Source organism: Lissotriton vulgaris, chromosome 4_1, assembly GCF_964263255.1.
Source record: "Lissotriton vulgaris chromosome 4_1, aLisVul1.2, whole genome shotgun sequence".
In the NCBI taxonomy this organism is placed as follows: Eukaryota; Metazoa; Chordata; class Amphibia; order Caudata; family Salamandridae; genus Lissotriton; species Lissotriton vulgaris.
The window spans coordinates 1,293,830,527-1,293,853,873 of NC_141691.1; the positions used below are offsets into that span (position 1 = coordinate 1,293,830,527).

Below are 23,347 nucleotides of genomic sequence, written 5' to 3' on the forward strand. Positions count from 1 at the left end.
GGAAATTTGATTGTCTACCAATCAGAATAGATCATATCAATTGGTCCCCTCCAACTACCCACTGGTAGCCCATTGGTAGATTTCCCAGCCCCACCATGCCTCACCGGCTATACCATGTCTGTTGGGATGGGTGACCCAGTAATTTTGCTGTGATTTTCAGTTTGCTGAGATATTATCAGTCTATTCTTACTTTTTTTCCTTCCACTGCAAGTGAGTGCAGATCAGAGAAATTCACAAATTTGCACTACAAAATGCTGCTGTACAGTTTTTTTTTTACCAGCTTTAGCTGTTACCATTGTTCCAACAATATGTGCCTAGGGGTCATCTGGCTAAAGGATGTTATGTTAATTGAGTTCTGGAATTTGGGAAATTAAGATGACTGAAGAGGAAGTTAGTGCCCCACAGGTGCAAGATAGTGGTCGGCAAAGTTTTGAAACGTTCCAAACTCCTATTTCGCGACATTTGCCACTTTGCAAAGTTGGCATTATTTTAAATGGATGAAAAAACGAATTTTTGTTGTTGAAAATCCCAATGTAAATCTTGTTTTCAGAAAAACTTTCTACCATGCAGTTAATTCAATGAATCAACTGAATCGCATTGATTTTCAGCTCCTGGTGCTTGTCCCGCACTGTAAAATCAGCACGAACGACACCCTGTGCAGTGCAATAGGGCGCTGCTTCTTTTCTTGCTGCTCTAGTAGATCTTCAAAGCGAACAGAAGGTTTCTCAATGAGAGCGGTAGCGACCATCCGCAATGAGAAATTTGACCGGCCGCGTTGAGAAATTTTGCCGGGAGATGGCTTTTCCTCACTCACGGTCAACAACTTGACATTGATGATCGATGAAAAAAACTCAGCTCTGAGTTTCGGAACTCCATGTGCTCCAACTTCTCAAACAGATGAAATATAGTGGGGTTCACCGCCCAGCACTAATCAGTACTGATCATGGTATGAAGAGGTAAAGTGTGGCAAAGATTTGAGAAGTGAGGGTTCTGTAGAGATTACTTGGGGCCTAATTTGGAGTTTGGTACACATCTTAATCCATCGCAAACATAACGGAAATTCCTAGCCTGATTTTGAGTTTGATGGATGGGTTACTCTGCCACAAACATGAAGGAAATCTTTCAAGGGCCAAATGATATGATGAACTTGTGATAAGGTGGATGGGATATCCTTCACAATTGTGATTGAGTATCCTGTCCACCAAACTGTAAATCAGGAACTTACTCCTACCTTCAGCCGCCGGTGTAGTTAGACAGTAGCTCTAATCTTCTGCTGAATCAGTTGTCCTGTTTGCTGGAAGATAATAATTCCCACTTGAAGTATGAGTCAAGGTGAACTTAAGGTTAAACAAAAAAAAAAACAGAAGTGTTTTATGCAGATGTTTGAGTTTTGTTCTATGTTACGCTTAGCTACTATAAGGCCCAGTGAAAGCCAGATCGTGGCATATTTTGGTGGCAGCTCCTCTCTTCCCAGATATGCAGAATGCACTTCTTTGCTGTTGTCGGAGGGGGCGGGGTTTTAAAAAAAACTCAATAAGAGAGGTCATGAACACACTGACATCGCCCTCACTTCCCCAGCAGAGGCCATATTGTTGCACTCTTATGCAGCCCCAGGGTACATTTCTATCAACAACATTAGACACGGCCAGTGGCGTAGCTAGGGGGGCGATCCGCCCCAGGCGGCACCATTTTTGAGGCAGCCGCGGCCGCGCGGCTCTGGAGGCCCGTTGCTGTCACGGCAGCCTTTATAATTTATTTGGTCCCCAAATAAATTATAAAGGCGGCCACAACAGGCCTCCAGTGCCGCCCCCACCCACGGCCGTAGTTTAAAAGTGCAAAGCCGCCAGCGCTGCAGCCTGCACTCCTTGACCTGCGTTAGGTAACTGCTTCACAGTGCACACAAACGCAGGACTTGTTTTTGGCAATAACTAAGTCCCGCGTTTGTGTGCACTGTGCAGAAGTTACCCAACGCGGGTCAGAAGGAGTGCAGGCTGCAGCGCGGCTTAACTAAATCCCACGTTTGTGTCCTCTCGGACTCCTAGACCGTTGTCGCCCCACCCCCCGCCCTGTGTCCAGGGCCCTCAATCTTGTAGCGTGCACGGCGAGCGCTACCAATGACGGCCCTGAAATGACATTTTTGGCCAGCCCTTGCTCGCGATTAGAACGTAGCAGTGTCGCATTACGCACTTCAACGCTACGCTCTTGTCGTGATGAGTCAATTCTGGCCTGGGGCAGTACTTTATACAGCTTTGGGCGTTTTACTGGACTGGCTCTCTGGACTGAGAGTCTGGCTGCTGCACTGTAGACTCAGTACTAATACATAGACTCTGCCTGGAGCCAGTGAGGTAAGAGGAAAGAAGCAGATTCAGAGGGGTGGGTGGCTGAGTCTGTGGCTCATCCATGATAGCTGCCAAGGTTTCAGATTGCTATGTCTGTCGCTTTCACTTTCAGAATTTCATTGTAATTATGAATGACATCATAGCGGCCAAGGTTTCAAATTCCTATGTGTGACATTTTTATAATGTCAGTGTAATTATGAGTGACTTTCCAACTACTATGAGTGACACTTTCTCCCGAACAAAATCAAGCAATGAAAACGAGGGAAACATATTAATATTAGGAAATTACACCCATTAGAGCAACAAGAAACTCTAAGATGTTAAAATAGCCGGAAAGCACCAGAAATGGAATGGCACACATAGCTAGGGATCACAATTCGTCCGCAAAGTGTAATTTTTTATAAAAAAAGACACATTGAGCCATTTAATAAAAATCAATTCGCTGATTACAGTAAGGCGCCACCAGCTATTATTAACCTGTGGCTGAGAGTAAGTTGCAAGGCTATTTTAAGCACATAACATTACAGTACAATGAGGCATGATTGGGAGGGGGGTGAGGACAAGCCTCAGGAGAAGAGGCTGACTGAGGTAGACAGCTAGGAGGGTGTGGTATCCAGTGTGCTCACCGTCCTTTTTCCCCAGCACCCCCCCCCCATTCCACCCCCCCACCAAGGGGCGGCAATCTGAGGGATAGCCCCGGGCGCCACAAGCTCTAGCTACGCCCCTGGACAAGGCTGTGACAAATCTTGTTAAATAAAAATCAGCCCCAGGAAATAACAAGCATTTGCAATGCAATAGGTCTCGCATTTGTCAGAGTTAGAGCTATTGCCGTTGTAAATGACAATGTCTTTTATCTATGTGTGTTGGTTTGGAGTGTAGTGGATGTATGAATAGACACAGCTGCAGTACTGGCTAGAGGACTTAACATGTGGAATTACTGATGAGACCAGAGATGCAGCTGCCACATTGCCTATGGACTTAGAATGAGGAATTACCGATGAGACCAGAGAAACAGCTAGCAGCACTGTTTAGAAGACTAAGAATGAGGAATTACCACTGTGACCGGAGACACAGCTGCAGCACTGCCTAGAGGGCTAAAAATGAGGAATTACCACAATGACCGGAGACACAGCTGCAGCACTGCCTAGAGGATTGAAAATTAGGAATTACCACTATGACCGGAGACACAGCTGCAGCACTATCTAGAGGACTAAGAATAAGGAATTACCAATGGGAACAGAAAAACAACTTCTACATTTGTAGAGGGAGAAAGGGGAATGGCTGTTTATTTCCCTGGTCATTTCTTTGCCCAAAGGTGTCCATGGGCAACTTGTTCACATCTTTGATCTCTTATAATGTTCTCTTGGTCATGCTTGTAAAAAAGAAATTTCAAAAATTCGGCTGTGATGCTTTAATTAACAAACCAGGCTTAGAGTACATTCCTAAGCTTCTAAATTATTAACACCACTTTTGGATAAATAAACAAGCTAACCACACCAACAAGCTAGAGTTGAAGATTGACTGAGCAAAATAAAAAAATATATAAATAAAAGGTTGCTTCCGAAGAAATAACAGATTGAGTATTTTACTCCTCCTCAAGAAAGTCATTTTTTCACACTGGGCAGGAAAGCCACTTTAGGGTAGTTTTAGAGCACACCTTATAAATAAAGGCTTAGCAAGACATACCATGCAGTTATTACCTTTTCTTGTGGTACAGGCCAGGGTGTTATTATGAGGGAAGCATGTGGAGTTGTACTGTGGCGCAAGATTTTGAGGGTCCTCCATTTAGCCTAATTTTTTTTTTAAAGTAATTTTTATTGCAGACTTACAGAACATCGGATATTTCCATACATACATTATATCCCTGGCTTCACATTGCCCTTGCCTCTGTTCAGCTCCGTGCACAGCCTTTAGGCCCACAACCCGGAGGTCGGGCGGCGTCAATCAGGAGAATGTTACAAGCTTGAATATATTAGCAATCACAACCCTTTCGCTTAGGAGTGTGTGTGTCTGCTTTTTATTTTCTTCTGCGTCCTCCTCCTTAATTCCCTTGAACTTTCCCCAACGCCCAACCCCCCCCCCCCAAATCCCACCACCCACGCAGGAGGGCTCTTTAACCCTGAATCTATGGGTATTTTCAGGAGTTCATGTTTATCTAGGTGTGTGATGTGCCCGGTGTGTCTTGGGAGTTATTGCCGTCCGGATTCGGGGCCTCCTCGTCTTCCTGCAGTGTGCTATCTCTCAGGGCCTGTACCAACGCTTCCCATGCTGCTGCCGTATCCAGTGCCCTAACGTCTGGTTTCCTACGAGTAGTTTGGTATCGAAGTGTGCTTTCACAAGCAGCCCATTTCAGGAGCTCATTGAGCCATCGCCTGTGCGTGGGGCCCACTCTCGCTTTCCAAAGTCTTGTAATTTCTCTTTTGACCAGAATCAGACCCATGTCTATGAATTTACTTGTGGTCTTGTTTTTGGGCGTGTGTGGGAACCAGTGCAATATACAGACCGCCATATCAAATTGTATAGTTCTGTCAGGTACCTCGTTTAGAGTATCACCAATCGCTCGCCAGTACTCCTGTAGGTCAGGGCAGGACCATAACATATGGGCCAACTCCACTCCCGCTGAGGTGCATCGCGGGCACGCCGCCTCGGTCACCCCAAAATATTTCCTGATTTTACCAGGAGTCATGTAAGCTCTATGAAGAACGTAAAAGTGAATTTGTTGGAAACACGCATTTCTCGTGCTCTTCCGTGCCCGCCGCACTGTTAGAGCCCAAGTCGTTTCCGGAATCTCCCTGTTTAGGTCTGCCTCCCATTTGGCTTTTAGCGCCGTTAATGGCGGCAGGTTCTCCCGTAGCATTCTGGAGTACAAGCATGTTACCGCCTTATAAGTCCCGGCCGCCATCATAGTGTATTGGCAGGCCATGGTCTACGTTGGTTCCATGAGTCCCCCTCTCCAATGTGCTTGCATGGACCCAGTCACCGCAGCATGCAGAAGGTAACCTCCTCGTGGGAGGTCAAATCGCTCCTGAAGATCTTGATACGGGATGAGCGCTCCATCCTCGTAGAGGTCGCCAATCACCTGTATCCCCGCGTCCTCCCAGACCTGAAACTGCGACCAATCCCCCCCGTGGGGGAGCACAGTTACCATTCCAAGTGGGATCTCTGGAGCATATGGGTGTCGTGTGCCAGCGCGACGTTGGGACCGGTTCCAACAGAGCCAGAATGTTTGCTCTTCGAGTGTTAAATCTCTAAGGGCGATCCTCTGTTGTAAGGTTATATAAGCTAGGACATGCCGTGGAAGTGCCCCCCGTCTCTCTCGTGTTCCGGACCTTGGGATACCCTCGCCACCTCCTGTGTGAAGAGCTGCAATTGAGCTGCAAGATAGTAAAGTTCGAAGTCCGGGAACGCTAGGCCACCCTCGTCCTTCGGGCGGGTGAGCGTTGTTAATGCTACTCTACATCTTCCCGAGCCCCAGAGGAACGAGGTCAGTTGCGATCTCAATCTACGAAATATGGAGCTAGGTACCCATACAGGTAGGGTGCGAAAATAATAAAGAAGTCGCGGCAGGGCAATCATTTTCAGTAAAGAAATGCGGCCAGTTACCGAGAGCGGGAGTGTGGCCCAGAAGGCCATGTTTCCCTTCAATGCCCGCAGACATCTGCCCACATTGCCCTCCAGCATATCTGCTGCCGTGTGGTACACGTATACTCCTAGGTATTTCAGGCAGGTAGGCTCCCATTTGAGTAGGGGTCGGTAGGCGGGCCGTGCCGTATCCGGTTGCAGAGGAAACAGGCATGTCTTAGACCAATTAACTTTCAAGCCCGAAAGCTCTCCAAACCGCGTGAGCAGTCTCTCCGCACCCTCCAACGCTTCTGTCACGTTCTCTAGGAATAACAATAAGTCATCCACGTACAAGGAGATGAACTGTTGGCCCCAATATCAAGCTATCAGTTCTCATCCAAACTCAGTTGCTCTTCTCAACCCCCCAACTATATCACAGTCGTAACCGTGAGTGCCTTAAGGGCTAGTGGAGTGTGGCTCAGATCGGAAGGTAGCTACGCAATCACCCCCCCCCGCACCCACTGATCCCCCATGGTTAGCAGCGGTATGACATCCCGGTGTATAACCCCCATCTGCATTACCTTTCAGTTCTTAAATACCCCCAACGCAAATAGTGTCCGCCGTCTGTTGCCTCCGTATCAAAGGCTCAAGATCTCTTCAGACGTCTGCGGCGTTACCAACGGGCCTTTGGCGCTGTGTATTTCCGACTGGTCCGTCTCCGAGCCCGAGATGTGGTCCTCCGATTCGTGCCCTGCTTGGAAGGGGAAGCATCAGATCTCGACAGTGTTTCTACCACCTTTCTCTCCTCATCCGTTTGGGACGCAGTGGGTTTCCGAGAGCCTTGTCGCCTTCTGCGTAGTCTCTGTGATTTCCGTACCTGCGTTGTCACTCATTCTTTTCCTCTCGGAATTTGGCCCCGTCGTGCCCGCCTTGTACGTGTCCACCATGCCCATGCATCTGCTGATGTAAGGAAGAAAAGTGCCTTGTCGCCTATCACCACCCAAAGTTTCGCCGGGAAGAGCAGAGAGTACGGAATGCCTTCAGTTCTTAGTTCTCGTTTGATGGTCAAGAAGGAGGCTCGCATCCGCTGCGTCTCAAAGGTGTAGTCAGGGAATAGTGTCACCTTGCTGTTCGCTGTCTGGAATGGCCCCGCATCTCGGGCTCTCTGGAGCAGCAAGTCCCTGTCCTTATAGTGCAGCAGTTTGGCTATAATCGGTCTTGGTGGCTGTTCCGGTCTAGGCGGTCTAGTCGGGACGCGATGGGCACGTTCAAGTGTGAAGAATGGGGAGAGGCCTTCCGGTGCCACCGTTGTCTTAAGCCAGTTGTCCAGGTATTCAACCATATCGTCCCCTTCTGTTTTTTCTGGAATGCCCACTATTCGGACGTTGTGTCAACTCCTGTTTTCGGCGTCCTCAGCCCTCCTCTCCAGTGTTTGTATTCGGTCTAAGGCGTCCGCTAGCTTCCCCTCCATAGATTTGTGGGCAGGGGTCAGCTCACGCAAGGTATCCTCCGTGTCCTTTACTCTGTCTTTATGTTTGTCGTGATCAGCACGGAGGAGGCCCAAGCCTGTTGCTACTTGTGCAATGTCCTGTTGCAGAGTGTCTCTCGTCGCCGCAATAGCCTCCAGTATGCGGTCTTGTAGTTGTTGCAGGTCTGTGGGCCCCGCAGGACCCCCCTTCCGGCGTTTCGGAGGCTGTAGCCCCCTCCGTCTTCCCCTTGTTCTTCACCATGATTGCAAGTTGCCCTGTGCACAGGTGCTCTCAATGTACTTTGCAGCCTTAAGGATGCCTCCGTGGTCTACTCCTGTGTGTGGGCCCATAGCGGCTATCCCCGTCGGTTTCGCGGCTTCCCGACTGGGTGCTCAATGGACAGTATCAATATCAGTTGATTTCCAAGTGCACGGAACCGCCCCAGACAAGCTCGGCCCTCCACTCCCAATTTGTATTGTTTTCCTTCCCTCTCCCGGGGTTCTGCTGCCAGGTACACCCGGGTCTGCATGGTGCTTTGCTGCTGGCGTATCTCCAGCGCCTTCAGATTTCGCACTTCTTGTTGTTCCCTAGGGTCGGGTCCGTGCTGTGTAAGATGGATCGGTCCACCGTGGATACTCCCCGTCCTAATTGTGCTCTCTTGTCGGTTCACCAAGCTGTGCTACGTACAGGGCTCTACCTCGCTCGTGCTCGATCTCTCCATCAGGTGGATATCTGTGCCATCCGCCATCGGCCTGTCTGCCACTCCCACACACCTTCGCGCCACATCAGCCACGGGGTATCTCCTCAGGCCTCCCCAGCCCCCGGGCAGCCTCCTCTCAGTACAGGTCCGCTGTTCATAAGCTCGGGACATTCCCGCAGCGCTCGCTGGTGACAATGAGGGGTCGCGGGTTTCTCGCTCTTCCCAGGTCCTTCGCAAAGCCAGGATTCCTCCTGTTGCTGTGCTCCGTCCTCCGGGCGGTCTCGTCGGTGCTTTCGCTCGCCAGCCCCATCCCCCACTGCCTCCATGCACTTCTGCTGTTCCCGGTGTGATCCGTGGGCGCTCCCGAATCTAGGAGTCCCCCGAGGGCCCGGCCACTGCTCAGACGTTGCACCCCTCCACTCGCCGACCAGCCACACTCCCCCAGATCGCTTCAAGTTCTACCTCACTTCGCCGTGTCGTGGCCCACCTCTGGGACCTCACAGCTGCAGGGGGGAGGCCGATGTGGTGTTGTGCGCTCCTCCAATATCAGCGGGGGCCCGTCGAACTTCCCCCGTCTCAAACTCGCGGTTCGATCATTGCCCTGCGGGTGGATTGGGGCTCCCGTCGCGGGTGGGCTCCACGTTTCACACCAGCGCTCTGTATCTCCTCGCTCGCTGCCGGTCCAGCTTCAGCCACTCAGTTCATTCACATGTGCCCCGACTCCGTTATTTCTCACTGTGCCGTCGTTCCACTCAACTTTGCCGCTGCGCTGTCCTCGCCGCGCTGCGCCCCTCCGCCTTCGTCACCTGGGAGCCCGCTGGCCGCCTCAGTCGCTCAGGGCTTCCTCTGTCGTCCTCGAGTTGGCCCCTGTCAGTGGCCCGGCTCTCCTCTCTCCAGGCCCCCGCACGGCAGCTGCAGCCCCCTCCGCAGGGGCAATGGGCACGTCCCCCTCCGCTGCTATGCCGGGTCGATTTCCCAGCTCCTGCCAGTCCCTTGATTGCTATACCAGTCCTGCCTGCACACTGCTATATCAAATAGTTCCCTGATTGCCCGTCCATCCCTCCACTGATTAGGGTCTCCTCAGGGCATCGACAGCGGCAGAGGTACCACGATCCCATTCATCAGTTCATGCCGCCATCTTGCGGGGCTTCCTCCAGCCCGGTTCGTCATAGGTACCGATCGATGTTGCGAACTGGGGCTTTAGGGCTCACCGCTCCAGCGTCTGTGCACACCGATTGGTCCGCCGCGCTCTCCAGGGCGTGCCCCCCTCCGGGACGCGTCTCACTGCCGAGGCCGCCCGTCAGCTCTCCCCGGCATCGGCGGTGTCCACCATCTTGAGCTCCTGCGTGCGCCGGCTCTTATTCTCCTTTCTCCACTAACTCCCTCTCGGCTGGCTTTGTGTGTGCTCCTAGGGGTGCCTCCAGCGTACAGATGAGGGTAGTCGCTGGTGTCCCCATGCCGTTTTTCAGGATGATAAGGGGGATCGGGCACGGAGCTCCGAGCTCACGCCGTCATTCCCTCCGGCGTCCAAGCCACGCCCCATTCCCCCATTTAGCCTAATTATATGAATCAGAGGTCAGGGTCTAATTTTGATAGCACATATGAAAGAATCAACTATTTAAGAATAATTAACTATTGTTAACAATATACATAAGAGGCTTTTGGTACACCGCTTTCAACCCTTGACTTTATTTGATAAGCCTATTCCTGCCACGGACCAGAGAATTTCTATCAAGAGCTTTGGAATTTGCCAGTGCTTATTCTTGCTTTCATTGCGATTCATGACATACAACAATAGTTGCACATACCATGGAATGCTGAAGATGAGCCCGCTTTAATGGATGCGTGCGTTTTGGTTGTACACTGTGTTCCCAAGCTCCCACAGTACAATTTTGCAGCAAATGCTTCTGCGTCATGATGGCATAATTTTATGAATGTCACTTAAAAAGCACAACTCGACATTCCTGAAATTTGTGTGTGGAATTTAAGAGTTCATGTTCTACTCACACTACAAGACGTGGCGTACCCGTCATCCGGGGGGTGTTTCGCCAAGAAACTTCACGCGCAGCCGCAATTAACGTGGTGTATTTTGAGAACTCCTCATCAAGCTGTGGCAACTGACCGGTCCTATCCCCCTGCTTAAAGCAAAACGTAAAGACGCTATTCTTACAGCGTTCTGCGCTGCGGACAGGAGCACAGCAACCCAGGCTCTCCACTCCTCAAACAGTAAACAAAGCCCAGTGCCTCTGCCAGAGCTCATTCAAAGCTTTTATTTACCGGGCAGTAAACTAACAATATTAAGAGCCGGGAGCCTGCTACCACGTAAGAGCACAATGTGCCTAACATTCAATGTTGGAGAAAACAATCACATTAAAGTGAGCATGTCCACCCACACATAAACCACAGTATTAAGCAGCAGAATAGAAATTACCCCGCAACATTTAAACACTGCGTTTATACTTTTGCACTTGTTTGGCTTAAACGCTCTACAGAGCGCCTCCATGGGGCCATACGTGTGCACTTTAAGTGCATAAATGTAAAAAATGCAGGCAAATGTATAAATTCGGCTGTACTGTTGAAATTGTACTAGACTGGAAACTTATGTTAAAACAAAACAGTGATGCCGGATTTGAGAAGGTGGTGCACGAACTGTGGATGAAACGGTGGACACAAGTTAAACAAGCCGTGGGCCGTATGCCTTCCAGCACTGCAATGTCCCCCGCCATCAGCAGGATAACAATACATGTATGTGGCAACGCAGCACGTTCTCTTCCGCACACCAACATCAGCAGGAATCACAAGCCTTGGGCTTACAGCAGCCGTCTTCCACCGCCGTCATCAGCAGGATGAAAAGAAGTGTATTAAGCGACGCCGCAGCGCATTGTCCCACACGCCAAAAGCTGCGGCAGTATGTCTGGGAATCACAAACCGCGGGTGGTATGCCTTCCCCGCGCAGGCAGGCACAGTCCTTTCAAGAACAGACTCGCGGTCTAATGAAGGGGAACATGCATTTGCGTTAGAAGGGTGGTGGAGGGTCTATAACATGAAGCGGAAGGGGGAAGCATTCAAAAGGAGTAGTGCGGCTTTGCGGAGAACAACAGTAGTTAGGCGCCACTGCTTCCGGACTACACGGAAGTCAGTATCCGATCAACAGCCACTGAAAAGCGAGCTAACAGGAGACCTGCCAACTTTAAACAAATGGCAAATGGCAGGAGAAAGTGCCAGGAGTTTCAGGTAACATACAGATTACTTGAAGTCTCAGAGAGAGGCAGCGCAAGCGCTGCCTATCGAGAGACCTAAAAAAGCAGCAGAGCAAATGGGCTCAGGTATTTGCACCCGCTGGAAGAGGCCCAGACATAACGATTTACCACCTTTTTTGAAGGTGTGTTCTGCCTGTGAGGCGTCAGCCGCCCACCTCAGCCTGGGGCTGAGGTTCAGACCATGCTTCTGGGATTCACGTGCCTATGGCTTGTGTTCATAAACTACGAGAATCTTCCATGGCTCGGCCAGCGTCAATCAGAGATTCGGGAGACCCACAGCTCCACAAATCTGCTTCTACCAAAGCAGTAAATGGGGTGCGCCTCAATTAGTGCTAGTGGCGGCAGATGGCGGCCTCTCAATTTGTAACTCTTGACTTATTTTTCATCAACAAACTTTAATCCAGAGCAAGTGAGAGAAGGGCACGCAAGGGAAAAAAAGGAAGCTATGAAAACCGTGACAAAAGACTAAAGCAGGAGGAAAAAGAACCCGATAGAATTAATTAAAGGGAGAAGGTGGAGGTGGAAGAACAAAGCGCCGTGTGGTGGAATCAATGCAAAGCACCCTTGATTTCAGTAACCCTAGCTTTCAAGCGCCTAGTCAACGCCTCAGAAAAGCACTGGAACCGGGTATTTCATTCTATTTTTTTAATTAAGCACTGGGAAGAACTTGGCAGGGCATCCAGACGCTTTGCAAAACCACAATCAACATGGGGAAAATGCTGGAAATTAAAACAACTCATAAATAAATTCACTTAAACTAGCTATGTCAGCACCTCTTCACTTTCACCTCAATAGTCACCTGCCTCTTCTTCAATGCTGAGTGCAGGGGCCACGACACCTCTAGGATACATATAGCTCTACTTCTTGGCTACCTATGTTTGTCTTGAGATGGTCCTGGATGATTTTTAAATCCTACATTTTCGCTTGTCCGATACATTGTTTAGAATGCATGTTTTCTTCATACTGCACATACACACATACATATACACATGAATAAATACACGCGTTTTAAACCTCCTTCTCTGAATAAGTGCTGCAGATGTTCATGATGTACTTACACGTGTGAAGTGAACCTGGCACTGCTGCTCTCAGAAATAGGCTGAGAGGTCTGGGTTGCAGAGGATGTGCATATTTTTCGCCACTGTTTGACAGGGCTTGGAATTGGTTTTTATTCCTAAGCACCTGTACTTATTTAAGACAGTCTGCCTCATGGTGGTGCTGTCTGTCTATGTTTGAGCAGGGCCTATCAATACGGAGTTTAATTAAAATAAAAATAAAACATAAATTCAGTGGTCCAACCAAGCCATGCTTTCACCTTCCTGTGACCTCGAATAGTTTAAAACATCACACTTGTATTGTGTGATGCTTAGTATTTGACATTGATGGCAGGGATAGTGGGTGGCGCCAACCACAGTAGCCTCTTGAGAAATGCCCGGGCCCTAGCATTTACATTTTTGCAAAGTATGTGCTCGCACAGATCATTATAAGCAAGGAAACCTCCCAGCCTGAGGACCTCAGACACGTGCGATGACCCCTACAGCCGCGTGTTGGTTACAATGCATGAATTGCTACTTCAGTTGCTGGGCATGGTCTGACTTTTAAGAATTGGTTTTGGGATCTCTGTTGCTTTGAAGTAAAATGTAATGTATTGGTTGACGCAGTGCTGTTGTCTGCTCCATGTGTGTACAGGGAGAACAGTTCTGGATTGCCAAAGAGCCAAAGTAGACACCGGCCTATGGGCCCTACTCATTTTAGGTGCCTGTGACAACAGATCAAAATAATATAGATTTGATCTTAAAAGAAAATTACAATCAAGCATTCTTAAATTGTTTCCAAAAGATAGAAACATATGAATCAACACAACGTAATAAACACTTTACATTAAAGACTCTATTGAGAAAATACTGTATTAATGTATTGTACTCCTCAAATATTTAACGTTTTGTTGGTTTATTAAAATAAAAATAAAATGTTTAATAACATTAATAATTATTAAAGTTTCGTTTTGTGTAATAAAATTGGTTTATTAAAATTGTGGGTTGGTAAAATTAAAAACATATTAGGATATCATTTTCGACTGCCTATTGACCTCATCTGGGTTTAATCCAGCACCGAAGGGGAATACGAGCTAATATGCAGCATTCCAGTGTATCTCTGCTCTTCTGTCTTCCATACGCATATTGCAGTATTTGAATGGGTTTGCATTCAATGCAGAATGTTACTAGACAAACTTATACGGTTTGGATACAACTCTAAATTGACGGCAATTTTCACAAATGTAAAGTTGACCAACCTATCGTTCACTTCTTCTCGAACTTCCTCGATGGCACCTTTTGTCAAAAGGGGTCATAGTGTCGCAGTAGTTGCCAGCTTCTGGAATGCCCACATCTTTAACCAAGATCTTCTACTAGCCTTCTGCAGAAGAGAAGAGTAGGAAAAACCTGGAGGGTCTAAAACTCCGAAGCTTATCTGTGCCTTATGAATTCAATGATTAGGAATACAATGAAACCTGATTCAAGGATGAACCCTGTGATCAAAGTGAGAAGCCCCTCAAGTTTGTCAATTTCGCTGTGTGTACTAAAAATGCCTCCAGGATAAGGATTGACAATGTAAGGCTGCGCATGTTGTCTGTTCTAGTACCTATTTTTCACCTAATCAAGCTTGTGAGACTCAACGAGGTATAATAATACATTTTTGATAGATCTCTCTCTTCCAGAAACAAATGTTCATGTCCTTCAGTCTTCCTTCAGATGCCTAGCCAACCCATGTGAATTTCTTACATCATGCTCTATCCCGAATTTATTGGCTAAAAATATGGACTCAGAACATGAAACAGTTGAAAGTTTTGTGCATGACTGCTATTTTATTTATGCGATAAACAAATTGAGCTTTGGCTTTTTTTGGAGTTCATTGTTCATAATTTTGTTTTATTGTCTTCCTTTAGGGTGAATGCTCCCAGAAGTGCTACGACATCTTTGTCCTGGAGACAATCTGCGTCGCTTGGTTTTCCTTGGAATTTTTTCTTCGCTTCATCCAGGCTGAAAGCAAATGTATGTTCCTGAGGACCCCGCTGAACATCATAGACGTAATGGCCATCTTGCCCTATTACGTCACCCTCATCGTAGACGCGGCCTCTACAGAAAACAAAAAACCCGGCGGTGCCGGAAACAAATACCTGGAGAAAGTAGGCCTGGTGCTCCGCGTCCTCCGAGCCCTACGGATTTTGTACGTCATGAGGCTAGCTCGCCACTCCTTGGGCCTGCAGACACTGGGCCTCACAGTGAGGCGCTGCACCAGGGAGTTTGGGCTCCTTCTTCTCTTTCTGTGTGTCGCCATGGCACTCTTTTCCCCACTGGTGTACCTGGCAGAGAGTGAATTGGGCGCCAAGCAGGAGTTTACCAGCATTCCAGGAAGCTACTGGTGGGCAGTGATATCAATGACAACGGTAGGTTATGGGGACATGGTGCCCCGCAGCATCCCCGGTCAGGTGGTGGCACTGACCAGCATTCTGAGTGGCATCTTGCTCATGGCTTTCCCCGTCACCTCCATTTTCCACACCTTTTCTCGCTCCTACACAGAACTGAAGGAGCAGCAGCTACGAGCAAGCAGACAGATGCACAGGTTAGAGGAAAGGCCAGAATTCTCAGAGACTGACAGCTCTCCAGAGGGCGAAAGCATATTCCCACCTGGTGTGGCTGAGCAGCGGTCAACAGACAGATCTGTGGAGGCGACTAAGACGCGTGGACCTGAAGACTCCAGGCACTAGCAAAGAAACAGGCAATCTCAAACCTGAACAGAACTCAGACTTCAAACTTCGCTCAGCAGGGTGTTATACATACATGTACAATATGATCTTGCAGGGGAATCGCCAAAACGATTTATACAGAGACATCAAATGCTTTGTTAGCCCACAGTGGAGTTTATTAAATTGGAATGGAAAACGGAAAAGAAATATATTGCTATTCATTCCACTCTGCACAATCCAATTTATTCACACTGTGTCTCCCATACGGAATGTACATGTGAAAAACGGGTACTTTTATACAAAGAGGCAACAAGCAGAATAAAACAAACAAAATGGCGTCCGACGACCATAACTTTTCCAATCTAGCCAGCCATTCATTCAATGTGTATATACATGTTTAGTTTCAGGAGGGAGAAATTGAATGTTAATGTAAAAGGTACTAAGAGGTTCATTTATGCCATCGCCAGGTAAAAGTGCCGCTGTTTTTTGTTGTTGATTCTTTAAAGGTGGGCGTGAATGGCCTCCACGCCCCTTCAGATAAGCACGTGTTTGAGTCTGATGATGACCTGATAGGGGTGATCATGCTTTTCCTATCAGATTGCCTGAAAGCTTTTTTCTCTGTGTATGCCTCTTCAATGCAGCCATATGTAATGAATGTCACTTCCGTTATGAGTCCACTTCTCTAGATGCCTACAAAGAGAGTGCACCAAGACTGAGCTATGGTAAGGTGTTATTTTTTGTGTTTTTTCAGCTCTGTAGACTAGTGTGTTTCAGATGTCGCTTTGAAAACAACATCAGAGCTTCGAACAGCCATGAAATTATGCCCAAAAGCAGCCCAAAAATTATAATCTTCTGCCACAAACTCACTAGTTAAATATTTTTACTGTTTTTCCAGGGAGGGAAGGAAGGTTTCCATGGGGTACAGGATGTTCTTTCCCTGACTAATATACTTTTGACAACAGGTATCCTATAACCCTGACAGCCAGTTCAAAGTCTGGATGAACTCAAGCCTCCAACTAGAGGCCAGAAGGTTATTTTTGTTGACCCTCCCACATCCTATTGGTACCATGCTTCATCATCGGGTTCTCATCTAGGTCCCTATAAACCAGGATGGGCTCAACCATTTTCCAGGGAGCACTTTTGATATTTTCTCCAACTGGTTCGACTAGTGAAGAAATAAAAACACCTAAAGGACTCCCCAGTATTCCTTTATGATTGTGTGCCTTTGGTATGATTAAAATCTCCATCTGTGGATGTTTGCAGAGGATACAATGTCCTGACAGAAGTCATCAGGCCCATTTTCATTGCTTGCATTATAGCCCTTGTCACTGTATTGTGCAGAAAGAACTTGCGAATGGAGGGGTAGAAACATGCACTAATGTACTGACCCTCCCTTCCAGTATCTAAGAGCAAGAAGTGCCTGGGTGGAGAGAGATAAAGGAAACACATTTCACTGAAGCTTGTGAACATGTCTTGGGTAGGTTGAAAGTGCTTTGAATATTACAGCTGCATAGCTTCTAACATTGTTACAACCACAGAATCCTTCTACTAGGGCTGAAGTAAAGGCTGCACCATTTGCCCAACTCTGGCAAAGGGATATTCTTTTATGTGATCACAGCTTTCATGCTGGTGAGACATTGTTTCACTGAAATCTGGGAAATGCAATGCCATTTTGATTGAACTGAAAAAGCATAGCGATGGCTGACTTACTAAACACAGATGCAAGAGGAATTCGTTAAACTGCCTAGAACTGTCTGATTTGTACTCCAGTAACTTGTAGACATATTGGAAAGCTTCTTTGTTATTAGAGTAAATAAGGGACAACTCAAATGTGACACATGCATATTCAGTAAGCATGGGCGGAAAATCCGTTTCGCTCGCGGATTTTGCGGATTTTCGGGAAATTCGCAATCCGCGAGATTCGCGAATCTCCCGCAAAATCCGCGAGCAGCGGATTTTGCTCGCACTGCTCGCACTGTTCGCGTGAGTTCGCGGCTTCCCAGTACAACTTCGCGCCCCGCGAATAAGTGCTAAATTGCAGAAATACGATCTTAGCAAAACTGAAACTACTTACCAGGTTCAAAAGTTCAGGCTCATCATTAGTAGCCATTTCCTGTAGTGCTTCCTGAGGGGCCCCTCCAGAGTTCAGTTGCCAGTTGCAACTATTATGTGACCCTGCTCTGAACCTCAGAATAGTTACACATATGCCACAAAGGTCCTGAATTACAGCTAAGGGAGACAAGCAGGAGCCAGGCTGGAAGTTAAAATCCATTAATCAGCCCCTAATTCATTATTGTCAGTTGGGGCAGGGCAGGTGTTGTAACTAATTTTGCAACAATGAAAGCACTTAGCAAGTGCAAAAGATCACTAATCAGGGCGCACTAAGGAAGCAGGTGCCAGCTAAAAAAATATTCTGTGACACATTAATCAGCCCCAAATTAATTCAGGTCACTTGAGGCAGGGAAGGTGTGCTTTGCTTTGCCGAAAATAATGTACACTGGACAACCAGAGGGTGTGGTGATGAAACAGAGGGTGGCATGGGTGGGCCAGAGGGTGGCATGAGTAGTCAGAGAGTGGCAGTGGTGACAGAGAGTGGCAGTGATGAAGAAGAGTGTCCCAAACAGGCTGGACACGTAGAAACAACAAGTTCGCAAAACTTGCGACCCGACAGGTAAGTTCGCAAATTGCGAAATTGTAAAAACCCTCGCGAACTGGCAGAAACACGGGCGAACACAAAAAAAATAAAAAATCCGCAAATTTGCGGGAATTCGCAGATTTTGCGGATTGCGAGTTCGCAAATCCGCAAAATTCGCAAACGCGAGATTCGCAAAATTCGCCCATGCTTAATATTCAGTTGCCTTAAGCCGGTGCATATGTCATATTTAAATGTATCGGCAAATTATATATTTTCCAAACTGACATTGTTCTTCATTGTCCAGGGCACACACATTTTCCAGTTGGCTGTGGTCAGGGGGCAGCATCCAGCAGCCATACCTAATACTCCTTGGTAACCGATTTTATTGGCTTTATAATGCATACAATTGTCCTTAATTATTTTGTGCAGACAAATAAAAGCTTTGTTAAAAAACATATGATCTGTCTTGAGGGGTTATTTATGAAGAGGGTCTACCCCTTGTCCTTTTGGTTTCTAATGAGAGATGAAGATCGACTGCATAAATGTTCACCCTGACATGAAAATACAAGCTAGCTTGGGCCATTGAACCATTTTGAAAGAACATCTAACTCACATTAAGGGGGTATATTTTTTCATTCATTTTGGGGCACATGCATCAAGCACACATGTTGCGACTCTAAAATAACGATTTTTACCGAATCGCTATTTTGGAATCGCAAACTGCAATGCATGTAGTAAATCGCTAAATATTTTGCAATGCCTTACCATTACCTAATAGCAATTCGGTAAATAGCAAATCGCTATTGGGTAATATGACTCCATTCATTCCTATGGGCCTGAATGGTTTGGCCTTTTCTAATTTGCGATGACCAAATTGTGAATGCAAAGCCATGGGTGCCTTGGGGCCTAAGGCCCCCCATGAATCACTCCCAAAAAAGAAAGTGTGCACATATAAAGCACTCAATGTGTGCGCTACATTGCACTTTGAAAAAGGCATTTCTGTGTTAACATGACAAAGGAGTATATGCTAGTGCACACTACATGTGTGATTATAATGCACCCCTACAATTAAAACCCGGTTTCCGCTACATCAGTCGCCTCTCTAATGACCTGTGTCATCACAAACCCTTGAATTCCCTGTAGAGTAGACTGATCTAAACAGATGTTGTAGTAAGTCTCCTCTGTCTGAACTCCTCCAACCATTTAAGATTCTCATAGTGACTATCCTGCAGTCTTTCCACCTTTCTTTCTCTCTCTCTCTCTAAATAAATCCTCCATTTGCCTGGCCTTGTGCCTTTTGTATGCCCTTATTGTACCTAGCAAGATGATAGCACAGATCACAACAATTATTACTGGCTTCAAGATACATCCAAGAACTGCCTTTTCAAGGCAAGCAAACCTATTTCCAATTGTTCCAAATCCTTTTCCAATTTCATCCCACACTCCCTCGGTTGCCAAGTTATTTATTTCATTTTGTGTCTCAGTGATGTCACTTATATATCCCCTCAGATCTTTACTTTGATTAGGAATGTAAGTGCAACACTGTTGGACCTTCAGTATCTGACAGATTTCACCCTCTTTTGCCAATAACACATCTAGAGCAAGGCGGTTCTGCATCATCATTATCACCCTTATTGAAACCATCTCTTCATCTATGAGCAACAATGATTGGGCTGTGTTAACCGACAACTTATCCACAATGGTAGACAACCTTCTAATCTTGATGTCATTCAACACCACGCCCAAGCTGGGTATAGTCGCTCCAAATATGTCTCCCACAATTTCATCAGCATTCAGTACACTTTTCTTCCTATGGGTTGACTTTCCCTCTAAATTCTCCAAATCCTCCACATGACATATCTTTGGAAACACAACTGCCACACAATAAGTACCAAACTTATTGTTCGGAAGCCAAACATATGCATTCTTCCCACATACAAAGTATATTTCTGGCACCACTTCCACTGCTTCTTGTAGGAACTTCTTCGAAAAAGCTTCAATTTGGAAGATGTGATCACACACTCTCTGTCCTACAAAGATAGTATCATAACGGGTCTATACCTGTTGAGTGCAAAGCTTGCCTCGTTGTTCCCCATTATAGGGCTATTGGACCATAGCTTCCCTTAGCCTTATGAGCTAGCTCTCCCTTGGTCCAACCGAAGTTTCCTTCTCTATCATTATGCTTGACGGTTAGGCCTCTCTGTCTATCCTCTACTTGATGTCCACATTTCTTTCAATGTCTGTTAAGGTGCAGGTTAAGTTGTGTCTATTCACATAAGCAGTGACTAATGTTCCTGTGGGTACACAATACTTTCCCATTCTCTCTTCTTGCTTTTAATAATCATATTTGTTCAGATGTTTGTAGACTGGAACTTCTGAGAGTACCAATCATAATTCGAGAAAGAGAACTCATAATGACCCTTCCCATCAAACATGTTAAGGAGCAAACTACAAATAATACCATACGTCAAGGGCAGGTGATGGTAACGAATACCCGACTCAACCGAAGCAGACAGTTGCATACACACGTTACACTTGCTTCACATCATCTTCACATGAGCATTCAGCGTGTAATCACCTTAAGACAAATCTATATGCAGAAAGTGACTAGTTTGTTCTACTAAACCATCATCAGATCCTAGTGTACCCTCTTTTGAGGCAGCAATGGTAGGTGTGGATGTCCCATGTACCCCCACTCCCTGTACCTCAGCTTTGTGTGTGCTTACAATTTACTCAGGAATGACTACAGCTATCACTATGATTACTCCTACAATAAGTGTACCTATAATACATTTGTGCCTGCGATTCGAATTTCCAGACTCCATTTTCAAAGTAGCTCAAAATGTAGCTGTAAAAGTATCAATACACAGAGTCTCTTTTTATCCGCCTCTTACGTACTGGCAACAAAGTCTTTGAGCAACTTCTTTTTGTATCTTTGAAATTCTTTGGCATTGAATTCACATGGCTTGGAAGACTTCCTTAGCCTTCTTTCTTCTTCTAAAGAAAAAGTCCCTATTTTTATTCTTCTTCCACTGTGGCCTAGGTTATCTTCTTTCAAGCAAATATTTATTTAAAATGCAAAAGTTCAATTACGTCCCTTATGAGATCAGAGCCAATCTCCTCAATAGCTAGATGTAGCAATTCTGCTCTAAATGCTCTAATTTCCAGACGAGGCAGTAGAATGCTCGGGAATTCGATGTCTTCCAGAATCAGAGTACCTAAACCAGTCAATCTTGGTAGATAGGGCACAGTCAATGACAGGATGGTATTAGCCTCTATTCCAGGAACTCTCAGCAGGATCTCAACATCAGTATCGAAGTCTCTGACCTCACTCTACCCAGCATTGGTAGCTAGATAAGTCCACTCGAGATCTGAGTGGCTCTGACACAGCACTCTTACTCTCCTTGATCTCCCTTCACTTCCCGGGACCTGCTCATACTCACTTAGATCGGACTCAGATGATTCACTTATTGGTGCAAGTTCTTTTTCCGATGAAAGTCCTTCTTTTTTGTCTCAGAGGCCACAATTCATTTGCAACATCTTACTTCCTTGACAGCACATGACCAATTTCCACAAAAGTCTGTTCTGCTGAGCCAGACTCTATACCACTCGCAATGTCACTGTCTCCCTCAGAGTCTAAACCTGTGTCTTGTGTAGCTTGACCCCTCTCATCTTGACCTGGTGGGCATCCACCCTCTTCAGGAACCCCAAAATCTTGGCTTACCCTCCCAGGTGACCTGCTGATTATGGCTGGAATTGCTTCTGGGAGAGGAGCTGTTTCATCGGACGGCCCTGAGACTCATCGGGTATGGGAGGCGTGGATCCAATTCGGCACTCCTCCACACTTCCCAGCAGTATTCATCACCTGATATGGTCCACGCCACCAAGTCAAGACACTTCTTCCTCATGTGCTTTCGGACAAGCACCCAGTCCCCGGGGTTTAGGTCGTGGTAAAGGTTTTTTGATGTCAGTGCCATTGTATTCAACCTGATGAGACACACAACAAACCACATCAGCCAATCCTATACAGTTGTCAAGGATCAAGTAATCTGTGATGTTCATCAATGCTGTAGACAGCACTGCAGGCAAGCGTATATCACCCATCCCATGAGGATTTCATGGGGGGGACAACCCAGTTCTTCTATTAGGAATGCTGCAAAGCTCCTTAGAACCAAGGGCAACACATCGGGCCATTTCAAAGATGTCAAAGCATACGCTTTTGCCAGCCTCATCTTTAAAGTGCCATTTATCTGCTCCACAATGCCTGATGCCTCTGGCCTGTAACTACAATGCAATCTCTGATCCACTGAAGGCAGTACACAACAGCTTCATGATCTCGCTGTGGAAGTGAGTTCCTCTATCTGACTCAAATGTAGTTGGAAATCTGAAAGGAGATATAAGCTCCAGCAGCAACAACTTTGCTACAGTGAGACTGTCACACTGCCTAGTTGGATAAGCCTCCATCCACCGAGAAAAAATGCAAACAACAACCAAACTGTTTCTCAATCTATTACATACAGGCATCTCAACAAAGTACAATTGGGTCCAATAGAAAGGACCCCCTGACCTTCCAATGTGGCTCAAGGCAACAACAGTTTTCTGGCCAGCATTTATTTGTTGACATGTAATACACAGATGACACACCTCTTCGGCAATCACACAGAAACTCGGATTAAACCAGGTCAGCCTGAACAATCTCACCATTGTGTCTCTTCCTATGTGAGCTGCTCCGTGAATCTGCTTCGCGATTGGATTCAGCAAACAATCTGTTAACACTGCCCTACCATCAGTTGAAATCCTTATGTCACCTTCTCCCTTCTCACAACCTGCTCTGATCCAACCCGCTTGTTACGGATCTGTTGCTTCCTTTGCAAATGCCTAACTTCATCTCATGTGTCTTCAACAGCAAGCATCGTGCTCAGTTCAATCTTCTCTGCACTCTTGCCAACATATTCCCCATTGAAAATGCATGTGTGTGTGGCGGTATACACCTGTTACAACGCAATTTTTATTCCGCACTACCACTACAACGCAGGCATTACAACGCATACCGTTACAACGCATTGCGCTGGGGGGTGCTCTAGGATAAGAGGTAAGTTTAATTTACTATCCAACACCTTCCCTAGGGTCCACGGGGACTGGAGTTAGAATAGTAAATTATACTTACCACTATCCAGCACCCCAAATCGCTATGCGTTGTAACGGTATGCGTTGTAAATACCGCGTTGTAATGGTATGCAGAGTAAAAGTATGCGTTGTAACGTCATACATCCGTGTGTGGCACAAAAACGAGCTACTTCATCCGCATAGCGGGTTTCCGTGGTGACAATATCATCTCTTTTTCTATGAGTAGCACGCTTTACGACTGCCACTTCCTTTGGTAACTGCAATGCTCCCAACAATTGTCTCACATATTCCATATTCCTAATGGGATATTCTGATGATGTTAGGAACCGTTTCTGCAACCATAGCTGTCCAAAGTCATGAATTACACCAAAACCGTACTAGCTATTGGTATAGATGGTGACTCAGATCTTTCAGAAACAAGGCATGCACAGATCAAATCAATGATCTCGGCCACTTGTGCGAAGTCTACTCCCTGTATTCAAGTAGCTTCCACAACTCCAGAGATGGTACA

The 23,347-nt window shown here is 46.6% G+C and overlaps 1 protein-coding gene across 1 annotated transcript in view; it reads left to right on the forward strand.

Moving 5' to 3' along the window:
• Positions 1-16,923, forward strand: part of LOC147723142 (voltage-gated potassium channel regulatory subunit KCNG2-like) — a 468,998-nt gene extending 452,075 nt beyond the window's left edge. Inside the window, exon 2 of the mRNA XM_086965523.1 lies at positions 14,274-16,923. Within this exon, the coding sequence (XP_086821649.1) occupies positions 14,274-15,095 (822 nt within the window). The 3' untranslated portion in view covers positions 15,096-16,923. The remainder of the gene's footprint in view (positions 1-14,273) is intronic.
• The last annotated feature ends 6,424 nt before the right edge of the window (positions 16,924-23,347 follow it).